Raw genomic sequence first — 20681 nt, forward strand, 5'->3', positions numbered from 1 at the left:
AGGACTTTTGTTCATTTTTGAGGGAACAGTGGCTGGGGGTTGATTTTATAGTCCCTGTAGCAGTTGCTCTTCCCTACCTAGCTGCTGCTCTGGAAGGTGGAGAAAATATAGAACTGGATGGAAAACCTGTCAAGTCTATGGTATACAGAAGTGGAAATTGGGCAAACTAGAGAGAACTTATTGTCTTTTTCTATCATCATATTGACAGTTTCTGTGGCAAATGGTTGGAAAGAGAGAGAAGATGGATTTTTGAAATTGGAATACTGCTGTTACCTTCTTTTCTCACTTACCTATTTTTGGTTTCTGGGCTCAGGCTGTGCATTTCCCTCAAAGCTTAATGTGTCATACAGAACCTGCACTGAACGCAAACTGGACACCAAAGGTGTGCACAAAATGATACATTTATTGAAAGTTGTTTTTTTTTTTTGTTTTTAATACAAAACAAAGTTCTGTACATAGTACTGTGTTTACTTCCACAAGCGTTCCAGAAACAGGACCCTGGAAACTTAAAAAATAAAATAAACACTCACAACAAAAATCCAGCCAGGAATATTAAGTAAAATCATTTCACCACACGATAAATGCCATGTCATCCCTGATAAAGACGTGTTCTTACAAGTTCTTACATTTAAGTAAACAGGACATTAGCGTTTAATCCGATTTCATTTATTCTCCACCTCACTCTAGGACAATTTCATTAATTGTTGAGGTGACAAGATTTTTGTAAAAAAAAACTTCCATAACACGTCCAGAATTGATCAGCTATGGAGATATTGCAACTTGCAAAGATGACTTCAAATCTGAGTCACTGGCTTTCCATGCTACTACAAAGCGAATAGCTGTGCTACATGGATGAGCCTCTGTGGCCAGGGCATCTGCGCAGCTATATAGGAGACCAACATGAAGAGATCTCAATGTTAACTTTTACAGCAGAATTAAAAAGTCAGGCAAATTGAAAACAGGGGTCACAAAAGGACACCAACAAATTATTTAAATCAAGGAAACTGTCGAGATGGGTTACAAGTTATTTCAAACCTCCTCCTTTCACTCTCAAATTGCTAAAGGGTACCAGCCAGCCAACAGGCAGGAGTTCTGTCCTGAAAAAGGGAGTTATTTAAACAGACTATAAATGACTACCACCAGAGGCAATAACTACTCAGTGATCTGTTTCCAAAATGCTTTTTATCCATGATGGGCAGAAGAAACAAAAGCCTGTGATGTAAAGGAAGTGATTAATGGAGAAAACCTCATGTGAAGAGGGATGGGTGCAAAGGAGCAGATCAGTGATGAGAGAAGTCCAACATACAATCCCCAAGCATTTGGATGATTTCGGGCTCTCATGATCTTAATAGTATAATGAGGAGGGGGTTCAAATACATCATCCCTGTACAACACAACCAGTATAAATCAATTTGAGCACTGAACATGTGATGAGGCAAATACTCTCTAAATTAGGGGTGTCCAACCTGCGGCCCTGTATTTTGTGCGGCCATGGTCGAGGATGATGCAGTGTTTTCCTCTGCTGCCCCCGGGTGTTTACTGTCTTGCCGGCTCCCTCCTCTGTTTTGCTGCAGTGTTTGCGCATTTGTGCAGCCCCACAAACATTTTTTTGTGCCAATGCGGCCCAGGGAAGCCAAAAGGTTTGACACCCCTGCTCTAAATGATACAACAATCACAGGTATAAACTCAAATTTATAAGCCAAACTGCATGTTTCCTGATCCAATGTATAGGACAGATAGCACTGCCCAAGAAAAAGATTTCTCTAGACCTCTCTGTGCAGCACAAAATTACATACTGCTATGGTTCCCCTTTTTACAGGCGTTTGGGAATTTACCTTGTCCAGCTTAAACGCTAATGTTCACAAAACATTGTAAGAGTACATTAAAAATGAAAGCAAAGCCCCCTCCCTCTGTTTTACTGTCCTGTGATACAAATGTGTAGACAAATTGCATGAGAACTATACAAGAGCTCATCTCTTTACTCCTTTTAGGAAATACATAAATACTGAGTTTAACACTTAGAAAAATAAAGTCATTTCTTTCAAGGCTTTTTTGTTTTTTCCTTTTAATTAAAAAACATGTTAGTCACTTTTGCACCCCCAGCATAAAGGAAAGACACCTGACTGATAGCTGGCCCTCTTAGAGAACAGGAGCCTAGGTCTGCTGAGAGAAGCTGCACCTTGGCAAAAGGGAAGGCTAAAGAAACTGTACCACTGGCAGCGAAGCCTGTGCAGAGATACATGTAAAAGATTTCCCTTTTTGTCTACCGGTCACTTCAAATGCTCAGACTGAGGTGCTAGAAATCCCAAGAAGAGGCCAACAGGTCAATACTGACCTGGAGATGGTTGGCGTTTTTATAACTGCTGACTGCCATTGTATATTCAGTGCTGGCCCTTATCAGCTGCTATTTAAGTGGCCTTTCTTGCCTGATTAGCTATGCAGCTCCGGTCCTGAATGCCAGTGCCCATATCTCCTGGACTGCCCTGGCATTGCATGCACAGTGTCAGAGGTCATAATCAGCAGTATTGCCTGGTTAAGTTCTCAAAATTCTATCTTGACTCGCTCAGCATGATTTAACTGGACAACAGGGAATATTAGGCAATACCTCTGACTACCCCCATCTCCACTGCCTTCATATAGAGCTAGGTGCTGGCTGGTGGAAAAAGATTACCATCAAATTCCCTTTCAGAATCAGTGCTACAAATGTCTATATTAAGGTTCTCAATTCTGCTTCTTAGGACTGCTTTTCAGGATAAGCAAACCATCCAAATTAATCAGATTGATGGCATCTTCTTATATTTGTTTTTAAAATCTTCATCCTAGATATCCTGAAACAATCCTATTAGAGGAGCAGATCATGTACACCCCGGGTTTTGTTCATTATGAAAGCCTTCTAGTATAGAGCAGTGTCTCCCAAATCAGGTTTCAAGATATCCTCAATGAATATGCATGGAAGAGATTTATATACAATGGAGGTAATGTATGCAAATCAATGTCATGCATATTAATTATAGCTATCGTCCAGGTATAGAGCCCTTAGTAAAGAAGTCTTATGGTGAGTGTACATTATAGGGGTCCAGCAAATAAGTACTGGTGAGAGCACAGCACCAAAGTGCGCTCCCTGTAGGAGTAGGCAACAGTTGATCACAAGCATCAGTCCACAGGCAAAACGACCATTTCCCACTGTACTCTCTCCTTCACTAGCTTCTCTGCTCTCAAACAGCCCAAAGCCACTGTTCCCAGTTTTGCTTTTGTAGTTACAGGTAACAGCTCTGAAAACTGCTAACCCCTTTTTTTCAAAGCCTGGAAAATTGTGGTCAGTCAGTAGGAAACCTAATCAGTAAAGAGTCTTCCTTCCGTCCTTCGCCTATTTTCTCTTTGCCACTTCCTGACACTGATACAGAGACACCACAAAGGAAGTACTGGCACTTTAGAAATGCTTCCATGCAAAGAATGATGTTGGAAACTTGTTTCACTTCCATAACGGCAAATGCTATTCAGCATAAGGCTCACTTACTACAGATAGAACGCCAAGGGGAAAGGAAGCATCAAGGAGCATGAGATGGAAAGTGCAGAGGTAGGGGAGACAGAGAAATCCCAGGTCTAACCCAATACTAAATTTCCTAAGGTAAGAGAGCAAAAAGCTCACGCATAGAGCAGTCTATAGCTGATTTTCCTGCACTCCCAGCAACCAAGCTCTATGCATGCCAGCTAGATTCAGCATAAAGAGCTAACACTAGTTGAACCAGGGTCAGTCTATGGCTGCTGTACCTGGGTCAGTGCTGTGCTAGGTGAATGGGGAAGTTTTTCTAGCATTTGACTTTTATGTTCTGTGCCAGGGCATTGTTGGATTATGTGCTGGGTGCAAAGTCCACATTTCTACTTCAGTTGTGTACGGGACCCAGCCCCTGCATTCCCTAGGTATGCTGTAGTAATACTCCTCGGTAACATGGCCTTTTTATCCAGTAACTGGGAATGCTTCTCTAAAAGGATCCACTGCAGTGTCATGCCACTTGCACCAGTCTGGAAAGAAGGTTCTTTGGTGGGGGTGAGAGACAAGCAGCCATTTCAGGAGTGAGCATCTGCTTCTTTTCCTGGACGGAAGGGGTGCCTTAGCAAGTAACCCCAGCCTTGCTCTAATTCCATGACTTCAGGCAGCAGTGAGCTGAATCCTGCCTCAGCGCTTACACGTGTGTATAAAAGAAAATGTGAAAAGGCAACAATAAATAAGTGATGCAGTCTGTATTAAATAGCACTGCTGCAGTCTCCCCCTTCATGCCCCTTGCCCTGGCTGGGGACCCCACCAGGGGAGAAGAGGGAGTAGGGTCAGCTTTCAGTCACTCTTCCCACTGTGTGTTGTATCCAAATTCACCACCTGCAGTTCTGTCAGATTAGCCCCACTGCTCTGCTGACCTATCACAGCCATCTAGAAAGAGAAGAAAGCAGTAAAAGTGTTAAGACATGGAGACTCAGGTGCTATAACATAACAGATGCAGACTACCAGGTCTAGTAATTCTGCCCATCTTCAGATTCAGTAGTATGGCCCCACTACCACTAACTTTCTTTAGAAACATTAAGTTCGTTGAACACGCTCCACTCAGCATGACTTTAAAGTCCCCATGTGTTCCTATAGCATGTACACAACATCATTTGTACTAGAGAATGACAGAGAAAAAATTTGTCTCCGCCCCGTCCCTGCGAACTCGGTCCCTGTCCCCACAAGCCATCTGATCCCATTCACACAAGCCTCAAATAGTTATACAGTATACTGAACACAGCTACAATTTTACTTTATCCTAAAGCAAAAAAAAAAAAAAAAAAAGGAAAGAAATAGAAATTTTTTTTCTACCTTGGTTGTCTAGTTTCTGTTTTCCTCATTTCTTCCTTCCAGCCACTGTCTGCCTTTTCTCTGCCTCTTCCTTATGACACCTGCTCTATTTCTATGCCTCTACCAAAAACTGTCTCTCCCTTCCCCCTCCATTAGTCTGGCACCCATCTTCTTCCCTCCGCTCCCCCATGGTCTGGCATCTCTATCTTCTTTCCCTTCCATCTCTCTCTCTCCCAGGTGGTTTTTGATTTGATTTGATTTTATTTCTTATATACCGCCATACCGTGAGGTTCAAAGCGGTTTACAATGAAGATAGATTAAAGATACATTAAAATAAAAATAAATAAAAATGGTACTTTGGATTTCCCTAGCTGTCCCGAAGGCTCACAATCAATTTAGCATCTCTCTCCTCCTTTCCTCCCTTCAGATCTGGTATCTGGCTCCTCCCCCAATGCTCTGGTATCTCTTTCTCTCCTCTCCCTTTTCTGCTCTTCCTTCTCAAGTTGTTTTCTACATCTTGTCTACTTACATTTCCAGTCCTCAATTTCCCTTTCATTGAGTCTACCTCCAGCTTGCCACCTCTTTCCCTCACCCCTTTCAGTATCGCACTAAATATATCCTCTTACTCCAATCCAGCATGTGCTCTTTTTCTTTATTCCCTCCTTCCATCACTCTCTCCTCTCCACTTCTTTCCAGATTCTGCTCCCCTCTCTATCCTTGCCCATCCAGCATCTGCTCTCCTTTTTCTCCTTCCCACTTCCTTCTAGTGTCTGCTCCCTCTCTCTCCACTTTCAGTGTCTATTCCCTTCTCTCACTCTCCCCTTCCAACTGGCATCTGCTCCCCCCCTCTCCCCCCACTTCCCTTCAGCAACACTCACTCCTCCCATCCGGCGTCTGCTCCCCTTTCTCTCCTCCCCACTTCCTTCTCTCCACTTTCAGCATCTGTTCCCCTTTCTCTCGCCTTCCAAACAGCATCTGCTCCCCCCTCTTCCCTTCAGCGCCACTCAACCTCTTCCCTTCATCAGGTCACCTTCCCCTCAACTTCAGAGGCGCTCTTCAGATTTTTTTCTTTCTGGGTGTCCAGAAGTGGCAATGTTCTCACACGTCCCATGCAACTACCCCAAAGCTTCTCCTCTTGACGCAAACAGGAAGTGCACCATAGGAGAAGCTTTGGGGCAGTTAAGCGCAGAACTTGTGAGAATGTTGCTCCGGCCGAACACCCAGAAAGAAAAAAGTCTGAAGAGCACCTGCGAAGGTGAGGGGAAGGGAGGGAGGTGGCTAGATGACGGGAAGAGTTGCCCAGATGGGTGGGTTTTTTTGTTGCCAATGGCTGGGAGCAAGTGCGCGCGATCGCAAGGAGGGCTGGGAAGGGAACTAAAGGTTTTTTTTCTCCCCGTTTTGGCAGGTTACCTGCAGCTAGCCGTAGGTAACAGTCACCGTGTCATTCTCTAATTTGTACCTTAGAACTTAATCCCCCTCCTTCTCTTACCCCAAATGTAACTAGATCACTGTTGCTCACGACAGTCCTGGAGTACTCTCTAACTGGGCTTTCTAACCAGTCCTGGGAAATCTATGGCAAGAAGGGACTTCAAGATATCCACATTCAATATGCAAGAGAAAAATCTGTATAGAGTGCATTCAGACGTTCTGAAAACTATATGTGCTCTGTAGTCTTCAAGATATGTTTAGAAGGCCCTAGCCTAACCAGTATCATTTTCAGATTTGTTTGTATTTTCATTTGAAGATCCTAGAAACAAAAGTAGCTGCGTAGGGACTCCAGTACTGGCTTGAGAAAAACTGACAAACTCCTTTGTGCAGCCATTCGACAAACTGCTTCACTGTGACATAGTAACATAGTAGATGACGGCAGATAAAGCCTCAAATGGTCCATCCAGTCTGCCCAACCTGATTCAATTTAATTTTTTAATTTTTTCTTCTTAACTATTTCTGGGCAAGAATCCAAAGCTTTACCCTGCACTGTGCTTGGGTTCCAACTGCCAAAATCTCTGTTAAGGCTTACTCCAGCCCATCAACACCCTCCCAGCCATTGAAGCCCTCCCCAGCCCATCCTCCACCAAACAGCCATATACAGACACAGACCGTGCAAGTCTGCCCAGTACTGGCCTTAGTTCAATATTTAATATTATTTTCCGATTCTAAATCCTCTGTGTTCATCCCATGCTTCTTTGAACTCAGTCACAGTTTTACTCTCCACCACCTCTCTCGGGAGCGCATTCCAGGCATCCACCACCCTCTCCTTAAAGTAGATTTTCCTAACATTGCCTTTGAATCTACCACCCCTCAACCTCAAATTATGTCCTCTGGTTTTACCATTTTCCTTTCTCTGAAAAAGATTTTGTTCTACGTTAATACCCTTCAAGTATTTGAACGTCTGAATCATATCTCCCCTGTCTCTCCTTTCCTCTAGGGTATACATATTCAGGGCTTCCAGTCTCTCCTCATACGTCTTCTGGCGCAAGCCTCCTATCATTTTCGTCGCCCTCCTCTGGACCGCCTCAAGTCTTCTTACGTCCTTCGCCAGATACGGTCTCCAAAATTGAACACAGTACTCCAAGTGGGGCCTTACCAATGACCTGTACAGGGGCATCAACACCTTCTTCCTTCTACTGACTACGCCTCTCTTTATACAGCCCAGCATCCTTCTGGCAGCAGCCACTGCCTTATCACACTGTTTTTCACCTTTAGATCTTCAGACACTATTACCCCAAGGTCCCTCTCCCCATTCGTGCATATCAGCTTCTCTCCTCCCAGCATATACGGTTCCTTCCTATTATTAATCCCCAAATGCATTACTCTGCATTTCTTTGCATTGAATTTTAGTTGCCAGGCATTAGACCATTCCTCTAACTTTTGCAGATCTTTTTTCATATTTTCCACTCCCTCTTCAGTGTCTACTCTGTTACAAATCTTGGTATCATCTGCAAAAAGGCACACTTTTCCTTCTAACCCTTCAGCAATGTCACTCACAAACATATTGAACAGGATTGGCCCCAGCACCGAACCCTGAGGGACTCCACTACTCACCTTTCCTTCCTTCGAGCGAGTTCCATTAACCACCACCCTGTGGCATCTGTCCGACAGCCAGTTTCTGACCCAGTTCACCACTTTGGGTCCTAACTTCAGCCCTTCAAGTTTGTTCAACAGCCTCCTATGAGGAACTGTATCAAAGGCTTTGCTGAAATCCAAGTACATTACATCTAGCATATGTCCTCGATCCAGCTCTCTGGTCACCCAATCAAAAAATTCAATCAGGTTCGTTTGGCACGATTTACCTTTTATAAAGCCATGTTGCCTCGGATCCTGTAACCCATTAGATTCAAGGAAGTACACTATTCTTTCTTTCAGCAAAACTTCCATTATTTTTCCAACAACTGAAGCGAGGCTCACCGGCCTGTAGTTTCCTGCTTCATCCCTGTGACTTTTTTGAATAGGGACCACATTCGCTCTCCTCCAATCCCCAGGAATCACTCCCGTCTCCAGAGATTTGTTGAACATGTCTTTAATAGGACTCGCCAGAACCTCTCTGAGCTCCCTTAGTATCCTAGGATGGATTCCGTCTGGTCCCATCGCTTTGTCCACCTTCAGTTTTTCAAGTTGCTCATAAACACCCTCCTCCGTGAACAGCGCAGAATCTACTCCATTTTCTTGTGTAACTTTGCTAGACAATCTCGGTCCTTCTCCAGGATTTTCTTCTGTGAACACAGAACAGAAGTATTTGTTTAGCACATTCGCTTTCTCCTCATCACTTTCCACATATTGGTTCCCAGCATCTTTTAGCCTAGGAATTCCATTTTTCTCCTTCCTCCTTTCACTAATATATATGAAAAAAATTTTTGTCTCCCTTTTTTACATTTTTAGCCATTTGTTCTTCCGCCTGTGCTTTCGCCAAACGTCTCTCTCTCTTGGCTTCTTTCAGTTTCACCCTGTAGTCCTTTCTGCTCTCCTCTTCTTGGGTTTTTTTATATTTCACGAACGCCAATTCTTTCGCCTTTATTTTCTCAGCCACTAGGTTGGAGAACCATATCGGCTTCCTTTTTCTCTTGTTTTTATTGATTTTCTTCACATAAAGGTACATAGCCATTTTTATCGCTCCTTTCAGCTTAGACCACTGTCTTTCCACTTCTCTTATGTCCTCCCATCTTAACAGCTCTTTCTTCAGGTACTCTCCCATAGCATTAAAGTCCGTACGTTTGAAATCTAGGACTTTAAGTATCGTGCGACCGCTCTCCACTTTAGCCATTATATCAAACCAAACCATTTGATGATCGCTACTTCCCAGGTGAGCACCCACTCGAACATTAGAGATACTCTCTCCATTTGTGAGGACCAGATCCAATATCGCTTTTTCCCTTGTGGGTTCCGTCACCATTGGTCTGAGCAGAGCCTCTTGAAAGGCATCCACAATCACCCTACTTCTTTCTGATCTGCAGACGGAACATTCCAGTCCGCATCCGGCAGGTTGAAATCTCCCAACAACAGAACCTCCTCTTTCCTTCCACACTTTTGGATATCCACAATCAGATCCTTATCAATTTGCTGCGATTGAGTCGGAGGTCTGTAGACTACACCCACATAGATAGAAGTTTCATCTTCTCTTTTCAGAGCAATCCATATCGCTTCTTCCTCTCCTCAGGTCCCTTGCATTTCGGTCGCTTGGATAGATCTTTACATAGATCTTTATATTGATCTTTACATAGAGAGCACTAAGTATGTACAAAAGTTACTCTATGCAACTTTAAACCTTGTTCTATATAGGATCCATTCCCTTCTGTATGCACAGAGTTGGCTTAAGAACATAACTGCCCTACTGGGACAGACCAAAGGTCCATGAAAACCAATAGCACAGTTACTTACTGTAACAGTTGTAATCCGGGGACACCAGGCAGATATTCTCACATGTGGGGGTGACATCCACAGAGCCTGGTATGGACAGTAAAAAGTGTACTGGCACTTTTAAGTTTCTGAGAAACTTTGCGACTGCCCGCACCACGCCTGCACGATGTCTTCCCGCCCAATGTCAGCTCGCGGTTCCTCAGTTCCGCAATCCAGCTAAGAGCCAAGAAGCCAACCAGGGGAAGTGCGAGGGATGTGAGAATATCTGCCTGCTGTCCCAGGATAACACCTGTTACAGTAAGTAACTATGCTTTATCCTAAAACAAGCAGGCAGCATAGTCTCACATGTGGGACTCCCAAACTGAAAAGACAGGGAATGGAGGGAAAGTTGGCTTTAAGTAGAAAATAAGTTCTGTAGGACTACCTGACCGAAACAGCCATTTTGCCTCGAGAAAGTCTCTAGACAGTACTCAGACTTGAAGACCAAGTTGCTGCCTTGCAAATATCCATAATTGGTGTAGAATGCATAAAAGCCACTGTTGTAGCACTTTGTGCAGGGTAACACATCCCTCAAGGTGCAACCCAGCCTGAGCATAGCAGAAGGAGATGCAGACTGTTAGCCAAGAAGAAAGAGTTCATTTGGTAACAGGAACTCCTAGTCTCTTAGGAGACAAACAGGTGAGGAGAAGATCTATGATCTTTAGTTCTTTCCAAGTAATAAGCAGGTATCAGGGTCTCACCATGTCTATGTAGAAAGAACCGACGTTTTGGCCATCATGCTGTGGCTTTCTTCAGTGTATGCTGTGAGGTCTGCAGTGTGTCTTTATATATAGTGGGTTCACAGTCCAAGGTATGAAGGGCAGCTTCTCCAGGATGAAAAAGAGGCTTGGGAAAAACATGTATAACACAATGGATTCTTTGAGATGAAAATCTAAGTAATTTAGGAAGGAATTTTGAATGTGCGAAGGACCACCTTGTCACAGTGAAAAACAGTGAAAGGTGGATAACATAACATAACACTGTGCTTATTGACCGCGTAACCAGAAGTTCAACGTGGTTTACAAAAAGTTATAAAAGTAAACATGTTACATGAAATAATATGATTCGTTAAACAGTCAAATATTTAGAAAAAAAGATAGGTCTTCAATTGTTTTCTAAAATGGCCATAGGAATAGGTAGGTAGTAAGCAACAATATTCGGAATTCATTGTCATGAAGAGCTGCCTGAGATGCCAAAGAATGATTCAGAAATTTCTTACTCCTGCAACCCTGGACAGATGGAAAATTAAACAAAGAATGAGTTCTTCTACTATGTCTGTATGATGCTAAAGAAAATCTATTGACTAAGTAAGAGAAGGAGCTATACCATAAACAGCCTTGTAACAGAAACTGCCTAGTTTAAACAATATCCGGGCCTCCATTGGTAGCCAATGCAATTCGCGATAATAGGGAGTAACATGATCAAATTTCTTCCGGCCATAAATCATTCTGACCGCTGTATTCTGTATTATTGTAAGTCTTGATAATTCTTTCTTAGTGACTTGTCAGATAGATATTACTTTTTTTTCCCCAAAAAAAATTCTTTATTCATTTTTCCATCTTACATCAAGAACACAGTATTACATCATTTAAATCTTGTACACATCACTTGTATTTCTTCTAACATCATCTTAAAAACATAAATAATAATAGATAATATTTTCTTGGGTGCTAATCTCCAAAGTGGACCCTACCATCTGGTAACTATGATTCAGTTTATTCTTCCCACTGTGCATCACTTTGCATTTGTCCACATTAAATTTCATCTGCCATTTGGACGCCCAGTCTTCCAATTTCCTAAGGTCCGCCTGCAATTTTTCACAATCTGCATGTGTTTTAACAACTTTGAACAGTTTAGTGTCATCTGCAAATTTAATCACCTCACTTGTCGTTCCAATTTCCATATCATTTATAAATATGTTAAATAGCACTGGTCCTAGTACAGACCCCAGCGGCACTCCACTGTTTACTCTCCTCCATTGAGAAAAATGACCATTTAACCCTACCCTTTGTTTTCTATCCGATAACCAATTCCTAATCCACAACTGAACTTTGCCACCATACAAGAGGCAACAAACCAATATATAAAATCAGTAAGTAAACGACAAAGAAAAAATAAACCATAGTGGTTCTCTGTGGAGATCTCAAACCTCATAAAAGAGAAGAAAAGAGCATTCATCTCCTACAAACATTCAGGGAAGCAAGACTCCAGGGAAGACTATCTGGCCAAGTCAAGAGCCGTCAAAACAGCAGTCAGAGAGGCCAAATTCCGGATGGAGGAGAATCTAGCAAAGAACATCAAGAAGGGCGCTAAATCATTCTTTAGGTATATTAGTGACAGAAACAGGAACACAGGAGGGATAGTACGCCTTAGGAAGCCAGACGGGAACTATGTAGAATCGGACTACGAAAAAGCTAAACTTTTAAATGAATACTTCTGCTCAGTCTTCACCCATGAGGCACCAGGATCCGGCCCTCAGCTACCGTCAGGGGATAGCTCGGTAGACCCATTTTGTAATTTCGAGTTTACGCCCAGCAGTGTCTACAGTGGGCTATCCAAACTAAAGGTTGACAAAGCGATGGGGCCAGACAACCTACACCCCAGGGTACACAGGGAGTTAAGTGACACCTTGGCGGAACCGCTATCCACACTCTTCAATCACTCCCTTAGCACAGGAAGAGTCCCGTTAGACTGGAAAATGGCTAATGTCATTCCACTCCACAAAAAGGATGCAGGACGGAAGCTGCGAACTACAGAGCAGTGAGTCTCACATCAATAGTGAGCAAACTAATGGAAACTTTAATCAAATGCCAATTGGATACGATCCTGAACAAGGAGAATCTACGAGATCCCCGTCAACATGGGTTTACAAAGGGGAGGTCCTGTCAATCCAACCTGATCAGCTTCTTTGACTGGGTGATGGGGAAGCTGGATATTGGGGAGTCCCTGGACATCGTGTACTTGGATTTCAGCAAAGCATTCGATAGCGTACCTCACCGCAGGATGTTGAGCAAGATGAGCTCTATAGGATTGGGTGACACATTGACTACATGGGTTGGGGATTGGCTTGGAGGTAGACTTCAGAGGGTGGTGGTGAATAGCACCTCCTCCAAAACGATAGAGGTGATCAGTGGAGTACTGCAGGGCTTGGTCTTAGGCTCGATCCTATTCAACATCTTCATAAGGGACTTGGCTGAGGGGATGCAAGGTAAATTAACGTTATTCGCCGATGACGCCAAACTATGCAATATAGTAGGCAAGAGCACAACAGGGCCTGACAAAAACTCAATGCCCGACAGTATGATGCACGACCTTCTCCTACTGGAGCATTGGTCCAGGACCTGGCAACTAAGTTTCAATGCCAAAAAATGCAAGGTCATGCACCTTGGCAGCAAAAATCCATGCAAGACCTACACCCTTAATGGTGAGATCCTAGCGAGGACTGTAGCAGAACGAGACTTAGGGGCGATCATCAGTGAGGACATGAAGGCTGCTAATCAAGTGGAGAAAGCTTCATCAAAGGCCAGACAAATCATAGGTTGTATACACAGGAGTTTCGTCAGCCATAAGCCCAAAGTCATAATGCCATTATATAGGTCCATGGTGTGACCCCATCTGGAATACTGTGTACAATTCTGGAGGCCACATTACCGCAAAGATGTGCTGAGACTTGAGTCGGTCCAGCGAATGGCCACCCGGATGGTCTCAGGGAACTGCCGTATGAGGAACGGCTGAATAAATTGCAGCTCTACACACTAGAGCAGTGGTTCCTAAACCTGTCCTAGGGGACCCCCAGCCAGTCAGGTTTTCAAGATATCCCTAATGAATATGCATGAGAGAGATTTGCATATCTGTCACTTCCATTATATGCAAATCTCTCTCATGCATATTCATTAGGGATATCTTGAAAACCTGACTGGCTGGGGGTCCCCCAGGACAGGTTTGGGAACCACTGCACTAGAGGAACGCAGGGAGAGGGGAGATATGATCGAGACGTTCAAATACCTCATGCGCCGTATCGAGGTGGAGAAGGATATCTTCTTTTTCAAAGGTCCCATGACAACACGAGGGCATCCGTGGAAAATCAGGGGCGGGAAATTGCATAGCGACACCAGGAAGTACTTCTTCACCGAGAGGGTGGTGGATTGATGGAATAGTCTTCCACTACAGGTAATTGAGGCCAACAGCGTGCCTGATTTTAAGACTAAATGGGATCAACACATGAGATCTCTTCACAGAGAGAGGTAAGGGAGGGTCATTGGTGTGGGCAGACTGGATGGGCCAAGGCCCTTATCTGCCGTCACTTTCTATGTTTCTATTCCATGACAATTTAATTTTCTCAGGAGCCTCTCGTGAGGAATTTTATCAAACGCTTTCTGAAAATCTAGATACACTATTATCAACCTTTATCCACATATTTATTCACACCTTCAAAGAAGTCAAGCAAATTTGTGAGGCAAGATCTCCCTCGGCTGAACCCATGCAGACTCCATCTCATTAAATCATGTTTGTTTACTTGTTCCACAATTATTTTTATAATTGTTTCTACCATTTTGCCTGACACTAAAGTGAGGCTTACCGGTTTGTAATTTCCCAGATCTCCCCTGCAGCCCTTTTTAAAAATTGGTGTAACATTGGCCACCCTCCAATCTTCAGGTACTACAGACGATTTTAGCAACAGGTTACAGATGATTTTGCCTCAACTGGATTATTGCAACGCCGCTTACTCAGGCATCAATACCACTTTAATCCATAAACTGCATCTCATCCAGAACACAGCTGTAAGACTGATTTTCAACCTAAAGAAATATGATTAGATTTCAACCTTCAAATAATTACACTGGCTTCCAATATCATCTCTGATAAACTTCAAAATATCATGCATCCTACACCACATACTGCATGGAAACTTAGCTGCTCTCCTTATCCAGCTATTCTCAATGGCTTGGTCCACTTCCAGAAGAATCCTTAACAGAATTCAGTTAAACCTATCACCACAAAAAACCTTCACTACAGGCAAATCTTCTACTCCATGCTAACCTGGAGTAAAAACTTGGAATGACCTCCCAGAAGCAATCAGGAAGGAAACCAACTACACCTTATTCCGGAAAAAGCTGAAAACTCATTTCTTCAACAACAGATGCTATATGCTTCTTTCTATCTCTTCTCCCACTATTTAGGCCTCTCCTTCATGTCATTCCCCTGTCCCTCCCTTCTCTTGCTCACTGCCAGTCTCCTAGAGCTTGTACAGGTTTGTGCGACACACAAATAGAAGATTAGATCACTAACAGTAGGTCAGCAATTTCATGTTTAAGTTCTTTTAATACCCTGGGATGTATACCATCCGGCCCTGGCAATTTATCACTTTTTAACTTGTCGATTTGGCTTAGTACTTCTTCCAGATTCACCGAGATTTCTTTAAGCTCCCCCGCATCATCATCCTTAAAAATCATTTCCGGTTCAGGTAGATCTCTTACATTTTCTTCCATAAAGACCGAAACAAACATAAGAACATAAGCATTGCCTCTGCCGGGTCAGGCCAGGGGTCCATCGTGTCTGGCGGCCCCCCAGGTCCATGACCTGTAAGTGATCCTTTACCTAAATCGTGTATTCCCTATTCATTTAGTGTTCTGTATAGTTACCCTCTATCTCAGGGGTAGGGAACTCCGGTCCTCGAGAGCCATATTCCAGTCGGATTTTCAGGATTTCTCCAATGAATATGCATGAGATATATGTATTGAAAGCAGTGCATGCAAATAGATCTCATGCATATTCATTGGGGAAATCCTGAAAACCCGACTGGAATACAGCTCTCGAGAAACAGAGTTCCCTACCCCTGCTCTATCTGTATCCTTCAATCCCCTGCACCTTCAGGAAGTCATCCAATCCCTTTTTGAAACCCAATATTGTACTCTGACCTATCACCTTTGTGAGCGCATTCCAGGTGTCCACCATCCTCTGAGTGAAGAAAAACTTCTTAGCATTCATTTTGAAACTGTCTCCTTTCAACTTTTCTGAATGCCCTCTTGTTTTTGTTGTCCCCGCTAGTCTGAAGAATCTGTCCCTCTCCATCTTCTCTATGCCTTTCATGATTTTATAAGTCTCAATCATATCCCCTCTTAAGTCTCCGCTTTTCCAGGGTAAAGAGCCCCAGCTTCTCCAGCCTTTCAGCATACGAAAGGTTTTCCATGCCCTTTAACATCCTAGTCGCTCTTCTCTAGACCCTCTCGAGTATCGCCATATCTTCTTAAGGTACGGCGACCAGTATTGGATGCAGTACTCCAGATGCGGGCGCACCATCACTCGATACAGTGGTAAGATAACTTCCTTCGTTCTGGTAGCGATACCTTTCGATAATGCCCAACATTCTGTTCGCTATCTTTGAGGCCGCTGCACATTGTGCCGCTGGCTTCATTGTTTTGTCCACCAATACCCTTAAGTCTCTTTCTAGGTTGCCCTAGTACCCTCCCTCCCATTGAATAGCTGTATATCGGGTTCCCTTTCCCTATATGCAAGACTTTACATTTCTCTACATTGAAGCTCATCTGCCATCTTTCTGCCCACTCGCTCAGTCTGTTCAAGTCTCTTAGTAGATCTTTGCATTCCTCAACAGTTCTGACCCTGCTGCTGCTTGTGTCATCCGCAAATTTTATAACTTCACACTTCGTCCCTGTTTCCAGGTCATTTATGAATATATTGAACAGCAGCAGTCCCAACACTGAACCCTGTGGAACACCACTTGTGACCCCTTTCCAGCCAGAGTAGTGTCCATTTACTCCTACCCTCTGTTTCCTGTCCACCAGCCAATTCCTGATCCATCTGTGCATGTCTCCTACCACCCCCGTGGCTCCACAGTTTTCTTAGTAGGCGCTCATGAGGTACCTTGTCGAAGACTTTTTGGAAATCCAGATATACAATGTCTATGAAGTCACCCTTGTCCAATTGTTCGCTTATCCCCTCAAAGAAATGAAGTAGGTTCGTTTGGCATGATCTTCCTTTACAGAAACCATGCTGGCTTGTTCTCATCAGATTATTTCTTTCTAAATGCTCATTGATACTTTCCCTGATCAATGATTCGGCCATCTTCCCCGGGACTGAGGTCAGGCTCTGTAGTTCCCTGGGTCGCCTCTTGAGCCTTTTTTGAAGATAGGCGTAACATTTGCTATCCTCTAGTTCTCCGGGATTACCCCTGTACTCAAGGATAGGTTACAAATCTTCTGCAGTAACTCCGCTGTTTCATCTCTGAGCTCTTTCAGTATTCTCGGATGGATTCGGTCTGGGCCCGAAGATTTGTCAGATTTTAATCTATCTATCTGCTTGAGAACGTCTTCGAGGCTTACCTCCATGCATGATAATTTTCCCTCTTGATCCCCCTTGAAGATTTTTTTCCGGTTCCGGCATGTTGGATGTGTCTTCTCTTATAAAGACTGACCAGAAGAACATGTTTAGTCTCTCAGCCACCTCTTTTTCCTCCTTCACCAGTCCCTTCCTGTCTCCCTTATCCAGAGGTCCCACCTCCTCCCTCGCCAGCTGCTTTCCTTTCACATATCGGAATAATGGTTTAAAATTTCGTGCTCCCTTGGCTAGTTTCTCTTTGTATTCTTTCTTTGCTTTTCTGACCACTCGGTGACATTCTTTTTCCTGCTTCCTGTGCTCTTTCCAATTTTCTTCGGTTTTGTCCTTTTGCCACTTCCAAAATGATCTCTTCTTGTCTCCTATCACTTGTTTAACTTCATTGGTCATCCATGCCGGGTCTTTTTTTTAATTCTTTTTGCATCCTTTTCTAAATCTGGGTATATGAAGGTTTTGCGCCTCGTTTACCGTTTCTTTGAATAAGGACCAGGCTTGCTCCACAGTCTGCGTTTTCTTGGAGCTGTTTTTGAGTTTTTTTCTCACCATTTGTCTCATGGCATCATAGTTCCCTTTCCTGAAGTTAAACGTTGTTGCATTGGTTCTCTTTCCCTTTGGTAATCCTACTTCCATTTTGAACTGGATCATGTTGTAGTCATCGCTACCTAATGGTCCCACTACTTCCACTCCTTTTGCAGGTCCCTTCAGCCCATTGAGGATTAGATCCAGAATCACTGACCCTCTCGTTGGTTCCTTGAAGCAATCCCGTACAGCCTTGAGGAATTCCGTTTCCTTCGTACATTTTGAAATTCCAAGACTCCAGTCTATCCCGGGATAGTTGAAATCTCCCATAACTATGGTGTTAGTGTTCTTGCATTCCCACCTCAACTCGGCTTCCATTTCTGTATCATTTGCTTCAGTTTGCCCAGGTGGACGGTAGTACAGTCACAACTTTATCTCGGTTCTGTTTATTCCCGATATTTAACCCATAGTGATTCCAGTTGGTCATTGGTCTCTGCTGCGTCCACACTGGTCGAGTGAATGGTGTCCTTAATGTATAGTGCTAATCCTCCTCCTTTCTCTTCGGTAGAGCTTGTACCCTAGCAGTACAATGTCCCATTTATTTTCCTCGTTCCACCATGTTTCCGTGATCCCTATGATGTCTAGGCTCTCATTTTTGGCCACGACTTCTAATTCCCCCATTTTGTTTTTTGGCTCCTTGCATTAGTGCACATACAGTTCAAGTGCTGGTATTTACTTTTCCTTGATATTTTCCCTTGTGTTTCATTTTTCTTTCTGTCCCCTACCTGACCTGCCAACTCCTGATTTTTGTCTTCCCCTTGTGGTATGTTCCTATTGTCCTCCTCTTGTTCCTTCCCTCTGTCCTGTTCCATTTCGACTTCCCCTTGTAGTATGCTCCTCCTATCCTCCTCTCGCTTCGTCTGGCTCCCTTGTTTTTTTTCCAAAATTCATTCAGTCTATCTACTATGGCCTTATCCTCCCTGAGCGCCCCTTATGCTCATTGATCATCCAACGGTCCCACAGATTCCCTCACAGGTTTTCTGCTTCTGATGTACCTAAAAAAATTATGAGTTTTTACCTCTTTTGCAAGTTTCTCTTCATATTCTTTCTTAGCTGTCTATCAAGGCCTTGCATTTAACTTACCAGTGCTTGTGTTTCTTCTTCTTTTCTTCATTTGGATCCTTTTTCCATTCTTTAAAGGATGTTTTTTTGGCTGTAATAGCCTCTTTCACTTCACCTTTTAACCATGCCGGCTCTTGTTTCCTCTTCTTTACATCTGGTCTGGGCTTCGATTAAGGTATTTTTAAACAACATCCACGCCTGGTTTACAGTTCTAACCTTTGCAAATGATCCTTTTAGCTTCGTTTTAAACATTTTCCTGATTTTATCATAGTTGCCCTTTCGAAAATTAAACACCTCTATAATAGATTTCTTTTGCATTGTTATTCCCGGTATCAGCTCAAATTTAATCATGTTATGATCACTGTTTGCCAGCAGACCCAACATAGTTAACTCCTGTACTATATCTTGCATTCCACTAAGGACCAAATCTAAAATAGCACCTCCTCTTATTTATTTTTAAAATTTCTATACTGTTTCATTCCAAAACGGTTTATAATAAATTTACATATATAAAATATTGAAACAGGTCAGAACAGATAAACACAAAAGCAGAAAGGTTCAATCTTTACAATAGGTCAAATGCTCAAAGAAATGCATCAACAAATAATTGCGTTTTCAGCAGATTACTGAATGAACTTCTATCACATTTCAGAATTTTACCAACAAGGAGGCCTTTACACAATTTTATTCCTGCACATGAAAAAGTCATGGCATTTGGTTCCACATACTTGGGATTGGCCTTTGTTTTCAACAGTGCTGAAATTTCAGAGCACAATGATCTTGATGGCTAGTAATCGGACATCAAAAAAATTTTGGGAATAGTGCCATATAGAAATTGATGACATAGCATAATTGCTTGTTATTGGATTCTAAATACAACTGGTAGCCAATGCAGTTGTTGAAGATATGGGGTAATATGTTCATATCTTGGCGTTCCGGTTATCAATCTGGCCACAGAGTTCTGGATCACCTGCAATGCCCTGTACCTAAAACGGTAGACAAACGGCAAAGAAACAATAAACCCCAATGGTTCACTGAGGAGATCTCGCACCTCATTAAGGAGAAGAAAACAGCATTTCTTTCCTACAAACAAACGCAGAGAAGGGAAACCAAAGTAGAATATAAGACCAGGTCTGCAGCGGTCAAAACAGCAGTTAGGGAGGCCAAACTTCGAGTGGAAGAAACTTTGGCAAAAAACATTTAAAAAGGGGACAAATCTTTCTTCAGGTATATTAGTGATAGGAAAAGGAACACAGACGGCATAGTACGCCTTAGAAGACCGGACGGAAACTACGCGGTGGCGGATTCTGAAAAAGCCGAAATACTAAATGAATATTTCTGCTCAGTCTTCACCTGTGAGGCACCTGGACACGGACCACAGTTGAAGGCAAAACAAATTGCGGAAGACCTGTTTCAGAATTTTGAGTTCACACCTGAAGACGTCTACAGCGAGCTGACAAGGCTCAAGGAGAACAAGGCCATGGGACCGGACAATTTACACCTAAGAGTGCTTAGAGAATTGAGAGATGTTCTGGCAGAACCGTTGGCCGTGCTCTTCAATCTCTCACTTAGCACGGGGAAAGTTCCGTTGGACTGGAAAACAGCCAACGTCATTCCTCTGCATAAAAAGGGTTGCAAGGCTGAGGCTGCGAACTATAGACCGGCGAGTCTCACTTCAATAGTGGGTAAACTCATGGAAACACTAATTAAGCATAAATTAGATACGGTCTTGAATGAGGAGAATCTCCGGGACCCCAGTCAACATGGATTCACCAAGGGTAGGTCCTGCCAGTCCAATCTTATCAGCTTCTTTGACTGGGTAACAAGAAAGCTGGACTCGGGAGAGTCCTTAGACATCGTATACCTTGACTTCAGCAAGGCTTTTGACAGCGTCCCATACCGCAGACTGCTGAACAAGATGGAATCAATGGGGTTAGGAGCAACACTAACAGGATGGGTTAAAGAT

At 43.2% G+C, this 20681-nt stretch overlaps 1 protein-coding gene across 2 annotated transcripts in view; it reads right to left on the reverse strand.

The window, feature by feature from the left end:
• Window positions 1-382: 382 nt before the first annotated feature.
• SRF (serum response factor) overlaps window positions 383-20681 on the reverse strand; it is a 243291-nt gene continuing 222992 nt past the window's right edge. For both annotated transcript variants that reach the window (XM_033937484.1, XM_033937483.1), the window contains one exon: window positions 383-4426. In XM_033937484.1, coding sequence (XP_033793375.1) covers window positions 4334-4426 — 93 coding nt within the window. In that variant the 3' untranslated portion in view covers window positions 383-4333. The remainder of the gene's footprint in view (window positions 4427-20681) is intronic.

The sequence above is a fragment of the Geotrypetes seraphini genome, chromosome 3 (genome assembly GCF_902459505.1).
Source record: "Geotrypetes seraphini chromosome 3, aGeoSer1.1, whole genome shotgun sequence".
Classification (NCBI taxonomy): domain Eukaryota; kingdom Metazoa; phylum Chordata; class Amphibia; order Gymnophiona; family Dermophiidae; genus Geotrypetes; species Geotrypetes seraphini.